At 40.3% G+C, this 21,046-nt stretch overlaps 1 protein-coding gene across 1 annotated transcript in view; it reads left to right on the plus strand.

Annotated features, from left to right (window-relative positions):
• Positions 1–21,046, plus strand: part of CDKAL1 (CDK5 regulatory subunit associated protein 1 like 1) — a 427,425-nt gene that overhangs the window by 387,947 nt on the left and 18,432 nt on the right. The window contains exons 14-15 of the mRNA XM_056332411.1: positions 10,999–11,082; positions 14,352–14,516. Coding sequence (XP_056188386.1) covers positions 10,999–11,082; positions 14,352–14,516 — 249 coding nt within the window. The remainder of the gene's footprint in view (positions 1–10,998; positions 11,083–14,351; positions 14,517–21,046) is intronic.

Raw genomic sequence — 21,046 nt, forward strand, 5'->3', positions numbered from 1 at the left:
TTATTTATATGTGCAGGCCTTTGTTGCAGAGGCACAAGAAGATACTTTCCCTGTTCCACAGCGATCCACCTCCTTTATGGATGGTCATCAAACTGTAGGATTGGGCGGAGCCTCTCCTTTCTTCACTATTCCAGACTGTTGAGCAGCATGTAAAACTCCCTCTGAATCCTCATTTTCACATACACCGAAAACACTTAAATCTAGTTCTAATCATTCCTCTTGCCCTAGCCAGATGGAGGGTTAAAAAGACACACCACACAATTGCTGAAGAATCTTTTTTTCTTTTTTTTTTTTTTTTCCCCTGTTACTCTTCTGATGGCCAAGACTTTGTACTGTAGGAAGCTTCAGGCCTGTCTGTGTGCTGCACTGGTCAGTGTACATATCCATACTGTTGTATTGGTTTTCTTATGTAACCATAATGTAACCAATACACTTGGTTTGGAATTTGAAACGTGCCAGGGGAGAACATAATAGTCTGATCTGTGATGCAACATGCATGGAGCTACAGCCAAAATATTGACATCGGCTGTAATTTTTTATTAAAAATGAGATTTTTCAAAAAGTTTGTAATATAGTCTTAAGACCCTTATTAGAGATTATAGCATGTTTTTTGTTGATCCATCTCAGTAATTAACTTCACTTGCAATTAAATTGTACAGCTTGTTTCACTTTTTGTCTTGGTAAAATTGAACTACAGCACAGGATGTCACTGCTTGGTTTGAAAGTTTGTAGAAACGCCTGTCGTCTTCCAATTTTTAAGTATTTCTTACTGTGGACTAAGTAAGGACTTTTTTGAAGAGGCGAAGTTTGCGCACAGTGGTACAGGCATTGAAGAGAACAGACAAAGCAGCGAGGCCGTTGGTGTGACATGCTTGTTGCTGATGGCACGCGAAGGGTGATGCGCTGAGGCACGTCCAGCAGCACACAGCTGAGATGGCTGGGATAGCTCTGCATAGCCCTGAGAATTGAGTCGGTTATAAAGAAGTTAGAAAGAAGCACTTAATCCATAGCCATCTTTTTCTTTATGTTCTGGAACAGGAGTGATTTATTTGACCATTTGCTTGTACTGATCTCTGTTTACTTCCTTTAATGGATAATAAAGAATTGGTCAGAATTATTATTCTAGTGTGCTAATGAAGAGGTGCTCCTTCTGGTTACCTTCTTTATGTGCAAATAATTGGTGTGCTGTTTAAAAATAGTAAAATGCACTGCAGCTAGTTTGACAGTAGCGACTATTAAATTCTAAACAACATGAAGTCACACTACATTTATCACTCTTTAATGAATCATTCATTTTGGTTCCTCTGTAAGCCCTTGACGTTCGTTGTCATTCAGCACTATGCCTCTGGAAGTGTCAGCAGTTCTAGGGTCTTACCTTCCCGTAGATTGAAGGAAACCCCTGAAGTGTGTAATTTTTGATCATGTGTTGGCTACCTTCAAAATAAAAGAAAATAATATAGTTTTCCCAGCCTCATTAACATTACCAGCTTCTGACGGTGTTCAGATGCTTTTTTGAGCAGCCTGTGATTCATGTATGCAAAAGGAGTTTATTATTCTTTTGAAAACTGATACATATTTATACCTGGTGTTTTATATACTCTTTCAGTTAGTGCCACCATTTTGTATCCTAAGTTAATTAATTTACAACAGTGCTGTTCTACATATTTTATGTGTTCTTAAATGTATTAATACAGTTTTTAGTGGATCCTGGGGAAGAGTTGGGTTTGGGTTTGCATACGGGGTCATTCTGCACCTTTGTTTTTGTCTGGTTTATCCCATCTGCTCTTCCTTTGTTCTCAGATGAGACGAACAGCGAACATTGGCTTCAGATGTAGGATGAGCAGAAAGATTATATTGATGTTTTGGAGAGAAGCCCAACTTCTTGAAGCAGTCTTTTTGGTGTATTTGATTAAAAACTATCAGGCTATAGATGTATCCTAAGAGCACCCAGCCGTCCTGTGGGGATTCCAGTATCATGTCAGGGAAGGCAGTATTGACTGCTGATTTGTATCAATGCTATCTTCACTTCATCATCTGTCTTCTTGCATCCCCTATTTTCATCTATTCCAGTTTTCTTCTGCTCTTCCAATTTTTTTCCTGCTTCTTCTGTCTCTGAGGAAGCCACGTGCAGTTCTGCCTGCGATCTAGTGAAATTACGCTTATGTTCTCGCCTTTTATTATTACTGGCAATTCTCTCCAACAGCTGGTGGTGCTGAATCTGTGCTGAACACAGTATTACATCAGTCTGTGCTACATCAGCACCCTTCTGGCAGAGCTGCTGGTGAGCAGTTTTCTTTCCATAGTGTAGACAAGACTTTCGTCTGAGAAAACAGATTGGTATGGCGAGTTCCTAAAGTAATTTCGGGGGAAGTTATTTGATAGGGTATTTACCAGGATGATTTATAAATTCTCATATAACCGATACTTGTCTGGGCTTATGCAGCTGTTAAAAGAGATCACTGAAACAGGAATTGCATATTGTTGCCTTAGCAACTGCCACTTCATATTGTGCTTAAATCACTTGGAGGTACGCAATGCATCTTAAGGAATTGCTTCCAACAAAAACAGCCAATCTTAAATAACTTTAAATAATTTCGCAGAAGGAGCTGAAGGGGATGGCCATTCCTAACAAAGACAGTTATATTTTTCAGCTTGGTAGCCTGACTTCACTGCAAGCTTAGCTTGTTAAAAAAAAGAGTGATACAAAATTTAAAGAACCTACATATTTGTTTACTCCTGCCACCAGAATCCATGTGATTGGCAAATTGGCTTGAAGTCGCAAATATCATTAAAAGATTCCTCATGTTCCATCCTAGAAGATCAGCAGTAATAGTATAGTTTCCTATATTTAATGGTTTATATGTCAGGTTTCCTTCAGGACAGACTATCTAGGGGGTTTTTTTATTTTATTTGTGAGCTGTTGCAGGTATGAAAGGAAGATCTTAAACATACTTTACCTACTCAGATGTTTCTTGTTCCTATTTGGAACTGATCTTTCCATTTAGACTTTTTCTGTAGGTTTTTGCCACAGTTTTATGGGATTTGTTAGATCATCTGAAAAAGAGGAGAGGCTTTTGCCAATATTGCATTAAGGCAGTTGCATGAGTGCTCGTGCTATACGATAGTCTCAAATACCAACCAGTTCTGCCTGGAGTATTTTATATTGCTATAGCAACTTCCCCAGCTCTGTGGTCATTACTGTGTGAGCTGTGTGACAGTCAGAACTGGATTTTGCACGTGTGGAAAACAGAGTTTCAGAGCATGAAGAAACAGCCAGAGTGCCTTAGCAACCTTGTGCTGGATCCAGAACAAAACCAGATTCTGCCACCTCATCCTTTTACTGCTTAAGCCCAGATTTACAGCAGAAAGATCCAAACAAGGGAGACTGCTTTAAGAGGCAGTGTATATCTCCCGTTTCAGAAAACTTACCTTCCTTTTATAATATTGTACACAGCTGATAAAATTTAGCAAGGCAGTGAGGCAGTTGTCAACATGCTACTTTTGTTACCCCTTTCCTAGGCAATGAAAAAGAGACAAGCAAAATGCAAACTTACAGAATTTAAAAGGAATCAGATATTTTGAGGACCAGTTGTCATTTTTAGGTCACCGCTCACATCTCTGAATATAATTTTCATCTGAGCTGCGTGGCAGGGTTCGTATGTGCTGGAAGAAGCTACATTTTCACAGCAGGAGACCAAATCAAAATGAAGCAGTCAGATGCAGGTGCGCAGTAATAGAATGGATCTATTTACCCTGAAGCGTGAGCAATGGACCAAGAAAGCAGAAGCAGTCTACTTCCATCTCTTGCCTCCTTCTCTCCCTACCTTTTCCCTCCCCCATAGCTATGCTAACAAATTCATAAAGGGACCAAAGAGAAGGTGTTCACTTGCTTTTAATGAGCTGTATTGCTGCCTGCTGAAGGTCTGAGGCATTTTTTCGTTGTGCTGATGGTGTACTGTTAGAGCTGGCTGTCTTTAATTTATACCTAATCCTTCCTTCCTGCTTGCACAGCCTCAAGCCAGCCTGGAAAATGGTTGAGAGAGTTTGTCCTGTGGGCATCTGTTGCCTGTATCCATTCTGAATTCTTGAATGATGCTGTGGAAAGAGCAGTAGCAGTATGTCTGAAGCACGTGTGCCTAAAACAAAACAACATTTGAAAAAAAACCAGTTTGCTTAGGTTTTATTTTATAAATCATCTCTTTTGTGCAATCTTTTAAAAATAAAACTCCTGCAGCTTCATTTAAAGATGGGCAGTTTATTAATGGTGGGTTGACAAAGCCAGCTGCATTGGTTGGCGGTGAAATGAGACACCTTGATGAACGCTGGCTGCTTCTCGCTCGGGATTCTGGAGCTCTCTAGTTAAGAGCTAAGTACTTTCCTACTTGCAAAGGCGACCACCCAATGCTGTCTCCAAGGCTGCAAAAAAACTGAGCAATGTAAGTAAGGGAAAAACACTGACTCATAGCAACTGTGAAATGGTAAAATTTAGCCGCACTGGACATAAGTACAAAACGGTCTGATACGGGTAGTGGGACCAGCAATAGCCACTGTCCTTTAACAGGTTTATTGGTAGTTCATGCATAGATAGCTCTGTGGTCTATGTAAGAGATTGAGAATTTTGGTTTCCTTGCTAATTAGGACTAAGACAGCATTGTCCAGGTTTGAGAGGAGGAAGGAGGAATATATTAAGTCCATGGTGAACTGGGCCACTCGCTCTGCACGGCTGGAGTGAGCAGGTCTTATTTCTTTTCCAAGGTGTAAGACGGGCCAGACATATGTTGTGAAGATAAATGTGATTGATGCTTGATTGTCCTGTGAGGAGCAGGGGGATGGACTCGATGGTCCTTAGGGGTCCCTTCCAACTCAGGATCTTCTATGATTCTGTAATGTAGAAGGGAAGAGGACTCTAAATATTCATGTCTCTGTTGCTGCATTTCTGTACAGGGTTACGCGCTAAGCACAACACAGTAAAAAGGAGGCACCTACCCATCTGGAACTGGACAGCAGTGGTAGCTTAAGCCCTAGTAAAGCGGCAGCTGTCTGTGCTGTATGCTAGAAAAGTATTTTTATCCTGGCATAAAAATTGCTATACTCGGGAGCTGAACTATTTTAATATTACCGCTTTCCAATCTCCACATTTAAAACACTAGCAACTCTGTAGAAAAACTCTAAAGTCCATTCTTTGTCTCCAGTGCTACTTTCAGCAAGGGAGATACACCTGCACCCTAAAAGCTGGAGGAGCAGCACTGAATAACAGAAAAAAAGCAAAGGCGACTTTGGAAAGAGATGTGTTCATATCAAAATGGGATTGTGTCATAAGTTTCTACAAACTTTGTCTTCTTTACAGGGTGGTTGTGGCACACCTGGACTTTGTCAGGAGGAGGAAACACCTACAGTGTATAAATAGAAGGCTCAGAGAATGCCTAATTATAATTTTTGAGAAATTTGGCTTCTAATTATAGAAGCATGAGTGTGATTCATTAAAAGTAGGTCCAGCAGTTCTCAGCTTTGTACGGAAGGACACGTCATCTGAATAATTATTAAAATTTATTATAAATAATTAGACCACAATTGAAAAATTGGGAGAGAAGTATATCCGGAATTGATGTGGAATGAACACCACCTAAATTACTTTTGCTTAAACTTCGTACAGGTCAAACTAGTACATGTCAAAATCAGCACGTTTACCAGAAGTATTCTGTGCATCAGAATAATCTGCTAAAACAGACACACATAAATTGTGACCGTGCATATTTTTTATTATCCTGCTTTAGGATGCATTTAAATAACAAATACAGGAAGGTAGCTTTTGGTGTGGCTTCCAAGCCTTGTACTAAGTGTGCTCCACAATAACTGGGGTCAGAATCCAAGCCAGCCTCCCTCAACACGAAGGGAGAGATGCTCGTCGGCTCCGCTGCGAGCTGAACTCAGCCTGAAGGAGCCTTCGGCAGAATCACTGGAGACGGCCGTATGTGCAGCGTGCCGCCTTCTGTGGGAGGAGTACAGAAACACAGCGGTTATTAATATTCTTTTTTTATTTTTCAGCCAAAAAAGAGACTCTTAAACACAAAACTAGCATAACTCAGGTAAAAGAACAATAAGGAAACAGTGAGGAAGACCACGTGCCAAATCTCTGGCTGTAATAAGTAATGAATCAAACCAGATCAATTATTATATTATGTTATATATGTTACAGATATATTATTTATAACAGTTTTCATTAACTGAAATTAAAAGATGAGGCATATACGTTATCTGAGCCTAGTTACAGCAGGTCACTGTTGATGTTATATAGCAATATTATATCAAGCCATGTAAACAGAGCCCGTCTTTTGCACGTGTACTATTGTAGAATTTAAAAATCAGTCTTGTGTTTTATGTAATTCGGTCAGTTTTGGTTTAAAAAAACAAACCTATTTTGACTGCAGCCAAGAACAATGTTTGGCATTTCTTACCGTTTGTTCATGTTAGAAAATCAGCCAGCTGGAAAAACTACTTTTTATGGTATTCGGTAAAGGAAAAACAGAGTTGTAGAATTATCATGTCAGAATATCCGGTAGGATACATGAAAATGAAATAGAAGCTCATAAGTGATTTGATTACTAATTCTGAGATTTGCAAACTACCTGGCAACTGTTGCAGTGGAGGAGGTGATAGGACCAGCAGTGCTTGTTGCATATACTTTTGGTGAAAAAAAGTTCTCCTTGTGTTATGATGTGACCAGTCCACCTTGGGATGGGGGCGGTGCCAGGCAAGGTTTTTTGCTATCATTCATTATTATTACCATGCTGTCCTCTTTAAAGAAAAAAACGCTGGTTCTATAGGAATCTTTCCAAAGTGGGATGCCAGGGCTGAGTTTCCTCAGTTCCAGATGCTTTGTCAGAATTGTAGTTCCCTGAGAGCTGGAACTCATGCATACCTGTGGAAGCAGATGAAAGAATAGGAATAAAAATAAGATACTGAATTACTTCTGCTGGTACATGCCTGAAAAAAATCATCAAAGGTTATTATAATTATGACTGTTATTAGATACCGTGTCTGGTTTCTGCATATTTAAATTCTTTCTGAGAGAGGTGAAACTTAGGCACTTAGAGATCCCAGGGGAATAATTGCAGAAATGATGACATATTCCACTTCTTGAACAAATTTCAATACCAAAGCTGCATTCTGCGTACTTACATTTCTTCTTAATTATACTTGGATGCAGGATAGATAGTCATTTTCTGTCTTACAAATGTGTGTAGCCAATTAGTCTTGTAGCTCATGAATACCCAATAGCCTAACTCATTAAATGGAATTTTCCTTTTCTGTTGTTATTGCAAAAGAGTCTGCAGATAGCTGAATATTATCTTTCACTCTTAGCTCAGCCTTGGCCAAGGCTACAAATCCAGTAACATGAGCAAGTGAATTACCGGGTTTACCTCTGCTCCTTTCCGTATGCCACCTTAGTCTTGTGAGGGGGGGTGGGGGGGTGGGTGTATTGTAAATCGGTGTAGGCTGCTGGGCTCCTCTGCACCGCTGGTGCTCGATTTTACTGCCTCAGTTTCACAGTTTTGGTGCTGTCTGACAAATATAGTCTTCCCGATTTCCTCCCATTCCTGAGAGACTCTGAGCCCAGAAGCTCTGTCTGGGAGCCCACTGAGACCTGGAGACATGAGCAATTTTTGCTCGTGGAAGGAAAGATGAGAAAAACTGGAGATGTGTCTCGATATATCGAAAGATCAAACACAGGTGTTCTTTTCTTCTTCCCTCTGTTGTTTGTTTGTTTGTTTGGGGGGAGGGGGTGTTGTTGTTATTATTTCTTGCATTTCATGCTTGCCATTCTGTCATCTGAGCGTGTGAAGATAACACATATAGCTTAGGTGACCTCACAGGCAGGATTCACAGAGAAAGTGAAGCAGAACGTTATGACCAGAGAGAACCAGGGAACCAAAGACAATCGTGAAATGAGTTACGGACCCAGGATTGCACTGAGCCAGTTTCACTAAGTTACGGTGTCATAAGTGATGAACAATGTGAGGACGTGGCTTGGTGCTCAGTCTTGGTGCTTCCCAGTGGTAGCATCTTCCCCCAAGGGTGGATGTTGCTCATCTAACGTGTCATCCTCATCTTCATAATATTGTGTGACATCTGAGGCTTTGGTACCGTGGTGCTGCAGCAGATACCAGGTTGTGATTTTAAAAGCTATGGTCTCAAATGTTACAGAAACAACAAAACCTCTCCGTTCAGGGAAAGTGTTCCATGTAATCTTATTACTGGCGTAGTTATCTCCAGTGCCGCCTTGACATGTATTTGCAAAACTCCTCTGGGGATATGGATTGAATAACTGTTTTCTTGAAAGAAAAAAGCACCGTACTGTTTAGGGGAATGGTAAATGGTTACACTGGATTTAGGTTACTAAAATTTGAGTATGTCGTCTCTGTTGTTATTTGTAATTGCAGGCTTCCCAGAGAAGCATGAATGGAAATTTTAAATGTGCTATAAACACCTCTTAAAAGTATGCATAAATATACACCTGTTCTACTGTTTGGATTTTGCTGCTGGGTCTGTAACTCAGGGCTTGTGCCCCTTCTGCTGTGTACCCCACACTTGTGGTCCTGGGGAACAGACTCAGCAGCCTTTGGGGTGAGAGGCTGGGTGCTCGCTGTCTCCCCTGCTCTCCAGGCTTTAATTTGGGAATACTCCAGAGAAGGCAAGAGTTATTCCATGAAGGCTTTCTGTTTGGCAAGTGAAGAATTATATATGTATCGTGTGTGTGTGTGTATATATATGTGCATATATATGGTGTGTGTACATATATATATACACACACACACACACTGTAATGTGTAATATTGCTGTTTCTTCTTGTTTTTTTTCTGCCATTGACTCTTAGGGAAAATCCTAATCTTATCTTTTACTTTTATTACTTGTGCCTTAAAGAACCAAAACACTATTACCTGATTTGCATCTTCTTGCTATTGACATGGACCTTCTGGTGTCTACCTGACTGCTGCCACTAGGATGTGGTGGAAGGCTTGCAGGGAGGGGGGGGAGTCCTGAAGGCAGCTCTGCTCACAGATATTAAAAGTTTGCAGTAAAATGTGAAATATTTTTGATTCTCAAAATAGCAATAAAAGCTGTAGGTAAATTTAACTTGCTAGATAGTTGCAATTTGCAGAATGCATTTGTCAAATAGTTTGGAAATAATCCAGGGCGCATTTAGATGAGAACAATATTAGAGATGGGCTCAGACTAAAACCGTGAGCTAAATGTCCTCCAAGCCTTGCAGATATTAGGGAATAAACCTCATTATACAACTCAGTAATGGACAAAATCAAAAGGTCGTGGCAAAAGTCAGATTTTGTTTCATGTCTGCTCAGCACCTAAATGCAACTGGTTTGTCTGGGGGTCTCCATTTACCTGTGAAACTGGCGCATCCTTTAAGCTGTGTCGGTGCGTTTGGAAGCTGGGAGGTGTAAATGAAACGCGGGGCTTAATATCCCTGTGGCTGCGAGTTCAAAACTCTTCTTTGAGTCGGGGTAAATGCGCAGCATTGGCCCCACTGTCATGGACACCAGCGTCATCTCAGGGGTACGGTTTTGTGAAATCACCAAGACGGGGTAGAGATGCCCTATCACTGTAATCAAACTCATGTGGGCTTTATCAAGGAGGAGGCGAGTAGGTGGGTGTGGCGGTGCCTGGAAGCTGTGTGGCAGCTCCCTGGGCTGCTGCTGGTCAGTGTGACACTGGGATACTGGTCGGTGTGACACTGGGATACTGGTCGGTGTGACACGGGGCTGCTGTTTGATGTGACACAGGGATACTGGTTGGTGTGACACAGGGGTACTGGTTGGTGTGACACAGGGATACTGGTTGGTGTGACAGGGGGCTGCTGGTTGGTGTGACACAGGGATACTGGTCGGTGTGACACTGGGATACTGGTCGGTGTGACACGGGGCTGCTGTTTGATGTGACACAGGGATACTGGTTGGTGTGACACAGGGATACTGGTTGGTGTGACAGGGGGCTGCTGGTTGGTGTGACACAGGGATACTGGTCGGTGTGACACAGGGATACTGGTTGATGTGACAGGGCTGCTGGTCAGTGTGAAAGGGCTGCTGGTTGGTGTGACACAGGGATACTGGTTGGTGTGACACAGGGATACTGGTTGATGTGACAGGGCTGCTGGTCAGCGTGAAAGGGCTGCTGGTTGGTGTGACACAGGGATACTGGTTGGTGTGACGCAGGGATACTGGTTGGTGTGACGCAGGGATACTGGTTGGTGTGACGCAGGGATACTGGTTGGTGTGACGCAGGGATACTGGTTGGTGTGACGCAGGGATACTGGTTGGTGTGACACAGGGATACTGGTCGGTGTGACACAGGGATAATGGTTGGTGTGACAGGGCTGCTGGTCGGTGTGACACGGGGCTGCTGGTTGGTGTGACAGGGCTGCTGGTTTGTGTGACAAGAGTTGCTGGTCGGTGTGACACAGGGATACTGGTCGGTGTGACACAGGGATACTGGTTGGTGTGACACGGGGCTGCTGGTTGGTGTGACACAGGGATACTGGTCGTTGTGACACGGGGCTGCTGGTCGGTGTGACACAGCTGCTGCTGTGGCGGGGCTGGGGATGGTGCTGCCCGTGCAGTGACCGACTGCAGGGTTTATGCTGAAGGGAGGTTTCTCATCAGTTGGATAAAGCCGTAATGGACCCTGTGTGAATTTGACATTTTGTTGTTACTGTATGAATAAGTTAAAATCAGTTTTATGTTTCCGAACTGGATTATCACATTAAGCTGTTACAGTACCGCAGTTCTTAAATCTGACTTTTAACTCCTTCAGTTTTAGACGGTTTGCACCAGGGTTTTCTCTGCCCCGCTTTCTCGCTGACACAGAGTTTCCTCAGAGAGTTTGGTTATTTCTGAGAGCATTTGTTTGTAGTTGCAGCTCTTTTCTGAGTGTAACTCATTATTTTTGTTTTCTGAGTCATCTCTCATGTCTTTTATTTTCCAGGTTGGTGAGAGGCAGAGAGTTCTAGTAACAGAAGAATCCTTTGATTCAAATTACTATGTTGCTCACAATCCTTTCTACGAGCAGGTACAGTTGAATAAACAAAATAACATCTTTTTGGTTTAGCTTTGCTTTCTGATAATCTTGGCAACACAGTGTGCCACAGTGAAGAAAACAAGTAAAGAAATAAAAAACATTTTCCAGGAAAGCTGTGACCATCAAGACTTGTTTATGAGATATTTTGTTTCTGTGTTGTAAGTACAATTTACGTCAAATTATGTTAAGAAATACGCAGTGGCTCTTTGAGTGTACAGTGTGAGAGGATACATGCTATATATCCAAACAACATTATTTGAATGATTTAAGAAGCTGTTAATTACTGTAGTAATTTTAATTTCTGTGTCTCCAAAGCATTGTTTTCTGACTACCTGAATCTTGATAATTTCCATATAGCTTTTAGAAAATCCTTTCAAGCAATGCAATTTGCAAAAAAAAAAAAAAAAAAAAAAACAACATTTCAAATAGGAAGGGTCAGAAACTTCTCTAGATTAACACTTCAGCCTGATATGTTGTGTTTTCTTCCATGTACTTTCTATAAATGAATTCTTTCCACGCAGAAACATTATCTTTGAGCTAGGAAGTACAACATCTATTTCACCAAATTATTATTTTTGCTCAAAAGCAGATGACTTAAGAAACCAATGAAATTGGCTTTTCTGAACCATCATGATTTCATTCTGGTTTTGCCTTTGACTTGTTCTTCATTTTCATGCACTGAGCTGTCTACAGTTTGCTTTTTGCTACCTTTATGTCTGAACCTGCAGAGGTTATCGATGATGGCTGTGCTTATGTAGTCCCCAGTAGTGCTTTCTTCTGCTTCCAGGTTAGCTTACAGCCTTTATTTATTTATTTCTGCTTAGTAGTAAGTAACATTACTGCTTTTGAAATATCTGTTTCTATTAGATAGCTGGTTCACTATTTTTTCCTCAGTTGTTTCTGGACTTTGTGGGTTTTTTCTGATAAATCTCTTTTTTTGTTGTTGTTGTTACATCTCTAACCTCTGTCTAAGTCTCATATCGCTGTTCCTTTTGTAGCTTATCAGTCAGATTTGAGGACCGTAGTTTTCCATATAGAGATTTAAAAAATTGCTTGGGGCTTCTTAGTGTTCAGTGTGTGTTCTATGAAAATTTAATTAATTGAAGGAAAAGCAATATCTGTAAAAAAAGTGTTGCTGGTTTATGGGATATTTGTACAGCACCTAATAAAGCTCCTGATTGGGACTGTTAAAGAATACACAAAACATAAAGAGCAACATAGGGAGTAATTTGAAGATTTTTTTATGGAAGAAATACTTTCCACTATTAAAATGTGTATCTTTGCCCTCAAATCTTATGTGTGGCATGTTTGACAAGGATAATATCCTTCTGTTTGCCCAGGTAAGCACAAGATTTGGTGGTAGTGACTGACTTTAATAACAGTAAATTTAATGATAGCTAATTGAAAGCCACTCTTGAGTCATTAATTATACTGGACTTTGGAAGCTGAAGCTCAGAGTCCTGGTGTAATGTTCTGTTAACTCAAATAGTTAATCAAACATTCTCTCATCACTAAGTTCATCAATATTACAAGAGTTTGCTATTAAAGCCACTTGGACAGAGCTGCTGCGCCTACCTGGCAGCACTGCACTTGCCTTGGGGGCTTTGGTGATGCACTGTAAAAAAGTTCATCGGACAGGGTAGTCTAAACTGACCAACAGGGAACTTGGCCAGAACAACATCAAGATGAGGGTTTCTGTTGGTAGAACTTAGGATTGTGGCTGGGGATATTTTCCTAACAAATACTTCTATCAGAAAAATGTATGCGTGTACGTCAAGCCCGGCTGCTTCATTATTTACAGTACCTCCCAGATATTTTCATTTAACCTACTTCTTTTTCTGAAGTAGTAGTCACTTACTCATTTCTGTCCCTGAGGATTTATATTTATTTGCTGCCATTTTGCATGAGATACCAACATATAAAGAGGTCACAGGCACAGTGATATTTAGTTCCCAAATTTTCCTTTGATTTAAATTTGCCCGAGATGAAGCGTATGGGAAGAAGGGTGATCTAGTCACGTTGTAACTGTCTCAGCATCAGGCTCCTGGCTTGGTGTGTGTCACTTAGTTCCATTAGTCTCATTTTGCCTGCCTCTGAAGGGCAAAGATATCTGTTTTTCTTGGAAGATGCTTAGGAAGCTCAGCAGAATCCCAAGATCTGGAAACTCCTACAGTCACGAACACCCTGAGCCTTCAGGGAAAAAGGGAGACTGCTGGTGATGGTTCCCTCCAGGTGGGACAGCCAACACTTGTGATAGGTGAAAATGGAGAGGCGATGTTTGGCAACAAAATGCTCTCCCAGTGTGGTTGGCACCAAGCTGTTCTCTGAAAATCCTTTGCACACATATTCTAAAAAATCAAGCTGTTTTAAGGTGTTTCGGTTTCAGCATCCAAAAGTCAAGATATACGTATGCATTCATCACCTTTGGAAACCTTGTGTTTGTGTGTGGAGGAGCTTCAATAAAATATGATTAAATAAATCCCTGTGATTCGATTTTTTCCAGTGTTTAATCAGGAAATGACTCAGCTTTTCTTTTTTAGCTGCTTCTCTACTTTTAGAGCCTCTTTATGTCATTTGTTCTTCCAGCAAAAAATGTTGCACCTGTGTTGGGCTCTTTCTTTTGTAACGTATGACCTAGGAACATCTGTTATGTTGTGCCTTTTTAGTGCAATTCTTATGGGATTGTCTGATACTCTGGTTGTGCAAATTCAGGAGAGGGTGGCATTAGTTGCTCATCTAAGAGACACACTCATCCATTTTTGCAGGCATTCATTGTCAATCATGAATCTCATGTGCAATCAAAATAAGGGCTTGTGCAAACGGAAACAAGGGCGTAATTTCTGTCCTGAAGCATTTACAGATTCAAAAACTTTTTTAAAAAAGTATCATGGGTTAGATATGAAAATAGGAAGCTTTACAGCAGTCCGTTAGTACTGTGTAGTACAAGTGCCCTTGGGAACATTTTGGGTCTGGATTCAAATGTTGCAACTCAGACCCAACTTTCTCCTCAATCAAAAAGCACAACTCACGGGATCGGTTGGAGGTGAAAAGAACTGAGCTAACGCTGCAAAGCTCTCGCAGGATGCAAGCCGGCGATGCTACTGGCCAAGTGTCGGGGGCTATAGTGTATGTTGGTGCCTAAAATTTTAAACGTGTAGGATTTGCTCTAATGTTTATCAAGAATCTTTTCTGAATTGAAGCCGGAGACACTGATGTGCTTTGTGGTGTTTATTAACTGTGTCTTTATCTTTATTTGAAAGGTTCTTGTGCCAAAGGATCCTTTGTTAATGGGTAAGATGGTAGAAGTGAATATTTATGAAGCTGGGAAACATTTCATGAAGGGGCAGCCAGTGTCAGATGCCAGAGTTTACACTGCATCCATCACCAGACCGTTAGCAAAAGGAGAGGTTTCTGGTTTAACAGAGGTGAGTAAAAGACATCTTCTGCTTTACTACACTGGTAAAACAGCAGCTGTTCGAGCATAACGATTCCATGCTATGTATCTGTTATCATTTTATAGTTCCCCTTTTATATATCCATGAAGCTTTAATCTTTCCTGACAGATTGAAATCTGAATTTAAAAGAAGTTTTTGCTGATGCCTATAGCTTTACTTTGCTGACTACAAAGGCAATATACACTTGTTTCTTGTTCCAGGATACAAGAGGAGGAAAGAATTTACTAGAATTGGAAAGATTTAACACCACTGATTATACAATTCAATGTATTTAATCTCTAGTTTAGTGGAAGAATGAATCTGTTTCTTTCACTTTGCAAAGCTCTTTTAAAAAAATGTGTGTTGGTTACATGTCTGTTGGATTTAGAGATTCAAAATTAATTGATGGTTAGAGGGACAGAATATTTACAATGTATTTTGGAAAAAGGTCAACATCTGATTTAGTCATGTAAAGAAAATGAAACTCTCTTAAAAAGAGATCTGATCCTTATTTTACACCTCAGTAGAGATGGCTGTTAGCCAAGTATTCTCATACATTTCATGGAGCTCTAGTTGTAAAAACTGATGGAGTGTGAAATGAAAATGTGTATCACATTTCTAAGCATCATTTGATGTCCTTTCTCCAGCACTGTTGTTAGGATCTCCAAAAATATGTGGCAATAATTTAGCACATGGAAGAAGGCTAATTGGCAGTTTATCAGCCACCTTACTGCTTTTACAGGAAATTGTTGACAAGTATTAAAGTATATATGCATCCTTCTAATTCTAAGTATTCATATTTGGAAGAAATAATCAATGCATAACTTAGGTGACTAGTGTTACGCTAAGCTACTTGGTCTCTTGAATAAGCCTGGCTGTGGAAACACAGAGCAATGATAACGCACCTAATGTACTGTGTGTGGCAGACTGTGAAACCTAAGCACAAACACGTTGCTAAACTCTGCTTTGAATACTGTCAGTGTGTATGTGTATATTGGCCTGATAAAGGTCTGTCAGAGGAAAAAACAGCCCAGACCCTCAGACTGTCTGGTTGGACTATGTAGCTATTTAAGCACAGCTGATGAAAAAATCAGAACAATTTTTTTAATGATCTGGTGGAACAGAACCAAGCCTGTCATTAAAGTGAATGCATGCTGCCAGAAGCTTGTAGCATGGGAATAAGCAAGCAGACTGTTGGCTGAAATTTTGTGTGTTAAAAATGAGAGATCAAATTATTAAAATCGAGGATGCTGATAGTTCCTGTAAGAACTCATTGTGATGTATAGATCCGCTCCTGACCTTTGAGTAGATATGAACAGGTACCCGGGATGCCCAAGGAAATGGCTACAGCAAGCGAACAAGAAGGCAAATGGCTTTTCATCACTTTTGGGGGCTGCCAGTGCTCCTTCAAGGGAGTATCTTATTTATGTTTGTCCACTGGACATGCTAGGAACTTTCTGGAAAAAAATAGAATCTCAGTACTTCAATAAATGGGACATCTTTTGTACATTGAAGCCACAGCTGAAAGCTTTTAATCACACTTGGCCAACATCTAATACAGAGAACATGAACTGAAAATGTTCTAGGATGTTTCTCCTGACAAATCATATTTAAATGGCAAACCAGAAACTTGCTTCAGGTTCCCAGGAAAAAAAAGTCAGTTTGTCACAGAGTCACCGTGGCTTTTTGGCTAGGTGAAGGATGCTCTTTTTGCTGTTCTGCATGGTTGGACTGCCGGGAAGCGTTTCCTGCCCAGTGTGCTCAAGGCAGGTAATTCTAACCTAAGATGCTTATGAGCAAGGTACAAGGGGCAGCGTATGTCTTGTGACCCTTTAGATGTGTGTTATGTGCACAGATGGCAGGCTGGGGACAGAAGAAGGAGACAACCCAGAACGTATGTATTCAGATGCTCCCTCAAAAATAGCCAGAGGTCTTGGATCTTCAACACGAGCCCAGGTGTCTCTGCCAGGTTTTCAAAAGGGCAGCATACAGAACTAAAACCTCAGATAACTTTTTAAAGTCAAGCAGTCAAACTATATGATGGAGAGAAGGGTTACCTAATATAGGTTATAAAAGCAAAAAATGAAAACACATGTGGCCCTTTTGCTTTCTCCTTCCCACTGTGCACACAAATGAGCAAGAGTTAGGGGCCGCTCTACATTCCCAGGCTTGAAAGGATGGGTAGCTGGCTGCCAGCTGGCTCTTTCAAGGCCAGGCACGTTTCTGTTGCTCAGCACGGATGTCCCCTGGGCAGAATCTCTCCTAAACAGCAGACCTCCTGTAGCTGGCATGCTGTCTGAAGTGCCCACAAAGTTTCTAGTGGACCTCTGGTCTCACCCTGTCAGTGGTATGTCTTCCTCTCAACTCCTTTATGTTTGCTCGTCCATGATGAGAGCTAGTTCAGAGGAGTACCCAGATTTACATGTGGCATCGGGGTAATCTGGATTAAAAGAATGTGCTAATGGGCCGTACTGCAGTCAGACCCTTACATGCTTCAGCCCATTCCCATTCAACAAAGCACTTGGCTCTTCCCTAATGACCATGTGTATTACTGGGGCCACAGTGCATATAGTTCACCATATAGTTCAGCACGTTGCTATGTTCTATGATGAAGAGGGATAGGTGGCTGAGTCAGGGCTTACTGTAGTTGTAGACAGTCTGCAGAAGTTGAAAGATGCTATTTTTGTAGCATATCCTAGGCATCACTTGCTATTATTAATGATATTTTCATTAGCTTACATAACAGCCGTACTTCTCTCTAATGAGGAGTGTTCATAGAAAGAGCAAAAGCTTTCAGAACTGTGCAGTGTTCAAGGAAATTAATCATATGGCTAAAACCATGATGTTATAAAAATTGAGAGCACTGTAACATGAGGATGTCAAAGCAAGACTTAAGCCCATTCTAAGCAAGAAGAAATTCTGTGGGTGCTGTGATGAGGAATACCTCCGAAGGAGCACAGCTTATCTGCGATTCTGTGCTATTTCTCCTCTGCTACATGCCCCCCAATAATTTTTTCTGATGAGTTGAGAGGGAAAACCACAAGCAAAATGGTGTGTCTGAAGGAACAATTGTGAGATATTTTTTTTATCATTTTGGCCATGTGACTGGGGTGAAAAATTGGTCCAAAGAAATACAAGAAGTAGGTCACCAACTGGAATCAACAGATTTGACTGGAAAAGAGAGAATGCAAAATGTCACATACAGGACAATTTACTAACTCCATAAAATATTTACGCCTTGTGTATCTGTGCCAAATAAGGAGGAGACAGATAGTGGTGGAATTCATTCAGGATATTTCTGGCATATCTTTTTATTGTGCTTTTGCAGTGTCTGAAGAACATATCCAAGATATATATGCATTAACATATAAATCATTTAGAATGTCTTAGTAGTTACTGTATTTGCTAATGACAAAACTGTGGCTAGGTAGGCAGGCCTAGAAAAAGGTCTTGACTTTGAGTAACGTTGAGCTCTGTGGCAGAAGTAGGGCAGGAAGGAGAGAGGAGTGTTGGAGGCAACGGCTCAGGTGAAAAAGCCATCAAAGCCATCAGACTTACTGACTACTCTGGCCATACTACAAGTATCAAAATGCACAGGTGTTTGCTAGGATTTTTTTTTTTTTACTCCAGCATGATTTTTTTTATAAAAACCACTCAACAGGGAATGATGTCTCCAAGTTGCACTGATTTACAGGGGAGCTATTTCGGGGGGCAAATACATTTGGAAATGGTAATTAACTGAGAAATTAAAAATCCACTATAGATTTATTTGAGTTCAAGACGTGGTTGCTGATTCAGTAATAGAACAATGCTTAGAAGATACACAGCAGAGGATATATAGGTGAAAGTTGGAATCAATAGAGCATGAACACATGCATAAACACATTTTTTTTATTTAGTTCTGGTGAATCTAACAGGATATGTGTTGGTTGGGCATTAAAAAGTATTGACGGTAACATTATAATGATTGTTCAGACAAAATGAGCATATCATAAGTTACTGCAATTACGAACAACAGCGAATAAATGTTTCAAAACTGATCAAGAGTTAGTTTACTAAGTTTCACAGGAAAAAAGATATAAATGCTGCAGATGTGAGTTCCTTTCGTTGAGGCAGGCTTGGAGTTAACAAAGCATTAAGGATATACTTCAGCATTTTGAGATTCAGTAAAGCAATTTAGCCCATCTGCTCTGTTCTTAAGCACTCTGATAAAATAGTCTTTGGGATTCTGAAGGTGGGTTTGCAATAGTTTTGCAACTACACATAGTACTGAGTACATTGTCACTGGATAATAAACATTTTTGAAAAGTCAGCAGTGTGTGTCAACAGTCTGAATGGAATTTATTTCTAAAATAGCATTTTAGTATTTTTATTTTTATTAATTTCATTTGGCGATGTTTAGGGATGACAGTTTCTCAGCAGCATAAAGTCAAATACCTAATAAATATATCCTGTTTACAGACAAGTGTTTGCCCAACCTAATCATTGAAAAAAAATAAGAATCTGCAAGAATATGATCTCATGTTAGAGACGGAAATAGAGTATGTTATGCTTCTCTACTCCAAAAATAATTCTAGTTGTTTACATATGTTCTGTGACTAGAGGGAAAAAAATATTGCAAGATGAGAAATATATGAAGAAGAGTCCAAAGGACAGAGGGATAAAAATAAAAGGCTGGCCACCTGCCAGAATTGTAATGCATTGCCAAAACCAAAGCCCTGTAAGTCTGAAGGCCTTTGGTGGGAAATTTTAATCAGATGGAAAAATAAGGCAAAAAAAAATAATTTTAGCAGGCTATTTAACTATAGAGTCATGATTATTTTATCTTCATAACTCGTCTTTCCATAATGCATCTATGACTGACTTTTCTCTGCAAGCAAATATAGGCGCATAGTTCAGTTACTGGCTTTCCATGGTTTTACGCGATAACATATCTCCAAAATAACTATTGCTTGGTCGCTCTTCTGGTTCCTTTTTCTCTCCATCCTGCCTTTATTTTTGGCAGTAGGTTATTGTACCATTATACTTCTGGATACTACTGAATAAGCTTTATATTCCTGGTTCTCCCGGTTAGCCAGAACTATTTTCTAGTTCCATTAGCAAAAGATGACCTCTAAACATCACCCAGCCTTTTTTCTGATGTTAGGGAACAGGAAAGATGCATATATCAAACACTTCTTTATAGCCTGCCAGGAAGAAGTATCAACAAAGCATAGCTTAAAGGGAGCTCTCTGATCTCGGGTAGAAAGGGTGCTTCACTTGCAGGCAAAATAAAATGGGGAAAGGGGAAGAAAATGCCTTCTGCTGGAACAGAAATGAAAGAGATCATGGCAGAATTGCCATCTCTGTATTGGAAACTTCCTTCAAGGACTTGGAAGGAAATGTGGAAGATATGCATAAAACATAAAGTAATTATTAAGTGCAGTTTTTACATACGCTGGAGTTTCAAAGTGGTGGAAAATTTGGTTCCCGAACAGGAACCGGTGATTAGAGATTTAATAAAAAAAAAGGAGAATAAGGAAGCAAATTGTGGATCCAAAAATGGCATAGAGGTGCAAGGAGAGCACTCTTTCATAAAATTACAGAAACAGAAACTGTAGACGGTATGAGAAATGCTAAGGAAAGATTAGAATTTCCAAAGAAGAAAAATAAAGTAAAATAAAGTACACCTTTTGCCTCTCTTGGAAAGCTGCTTTGCAAAGGGATCTTTGCATTATGATGTCCAAGAAGGGGCAGTTTGAGAAATACGTGGGGAAGTTTCTATTTAAGGTAAACTGAAAAAAGGAACATTTTCTATGTAAAATAGTTTTCAGGTAATACTTCATGAAAATGTGGTGCAGCATTTGGTGCTCTTGCATTCTTAGGAGCACACCTTTTGTTTGCACGGTTGCTCTCTGCCTCTTTCTGTGAGACAACTGACTGTAGTGCATGGCGTACGAGTAGTTAGTGCTTTTGCATGTATTAATCAGTTTCATTTGATGTGTTACTCGTGTTCCCTGCTGGCTGTAAATAGAGGCCATAAAAGATGGTGTTAAATCCTTCTTAATTAATCTTCTTTTCTTATGTTTTCTTCAGTTATTTCACTAAGGTCACTATAAAGTTAACATAAGAAAAGAGAAATTTCCTTTCTAAGAGTGCAATGCCGTCAATGGATGTTTTTAAAAAGCACCTTCAAAAGTCTCATTTTTCCCTGAAAAAATGACAACAATTTGTAATGTGCTGTTCCTTAGATGCAGATTTTCGTGATCTACACAGTATCTGCACACCATGTTGGCTTTGTTTATTTGGGGATTTGAGATGATCTGAATTTTTCTTCTGCAGGAATGCCCAGCATTTCTCAGCTTCGAATCTGAAATTCAGGATGGATTCTTTCTTACGGGCAGAACAGATTTTTCTTGCTGGGTTTAGATAAGCACCAGATTGGATTGCATGTAGTGGTTGGAGAATTTTAATCAGTGCTGTTCTTGACGAACATGCTTACAGGTATCTGTGAGAAGCGCTTGAGGTGTAGGTCAGCCACC

The sequence above is a fragment of the Falco biarmicus genome, chromosome 3 (assembly GCF_023638135.1).
Source record: "Falco biarmicus isolate bFalBia1 chromosome 3, bFalBia1.pri, whole genome shotgun sequence".
Lineage (NCBI taxonomy): Eukaryota > Metazoa > Chordata > Aves > Falconiformes > Falconidae > Falco > Falco biarmicus.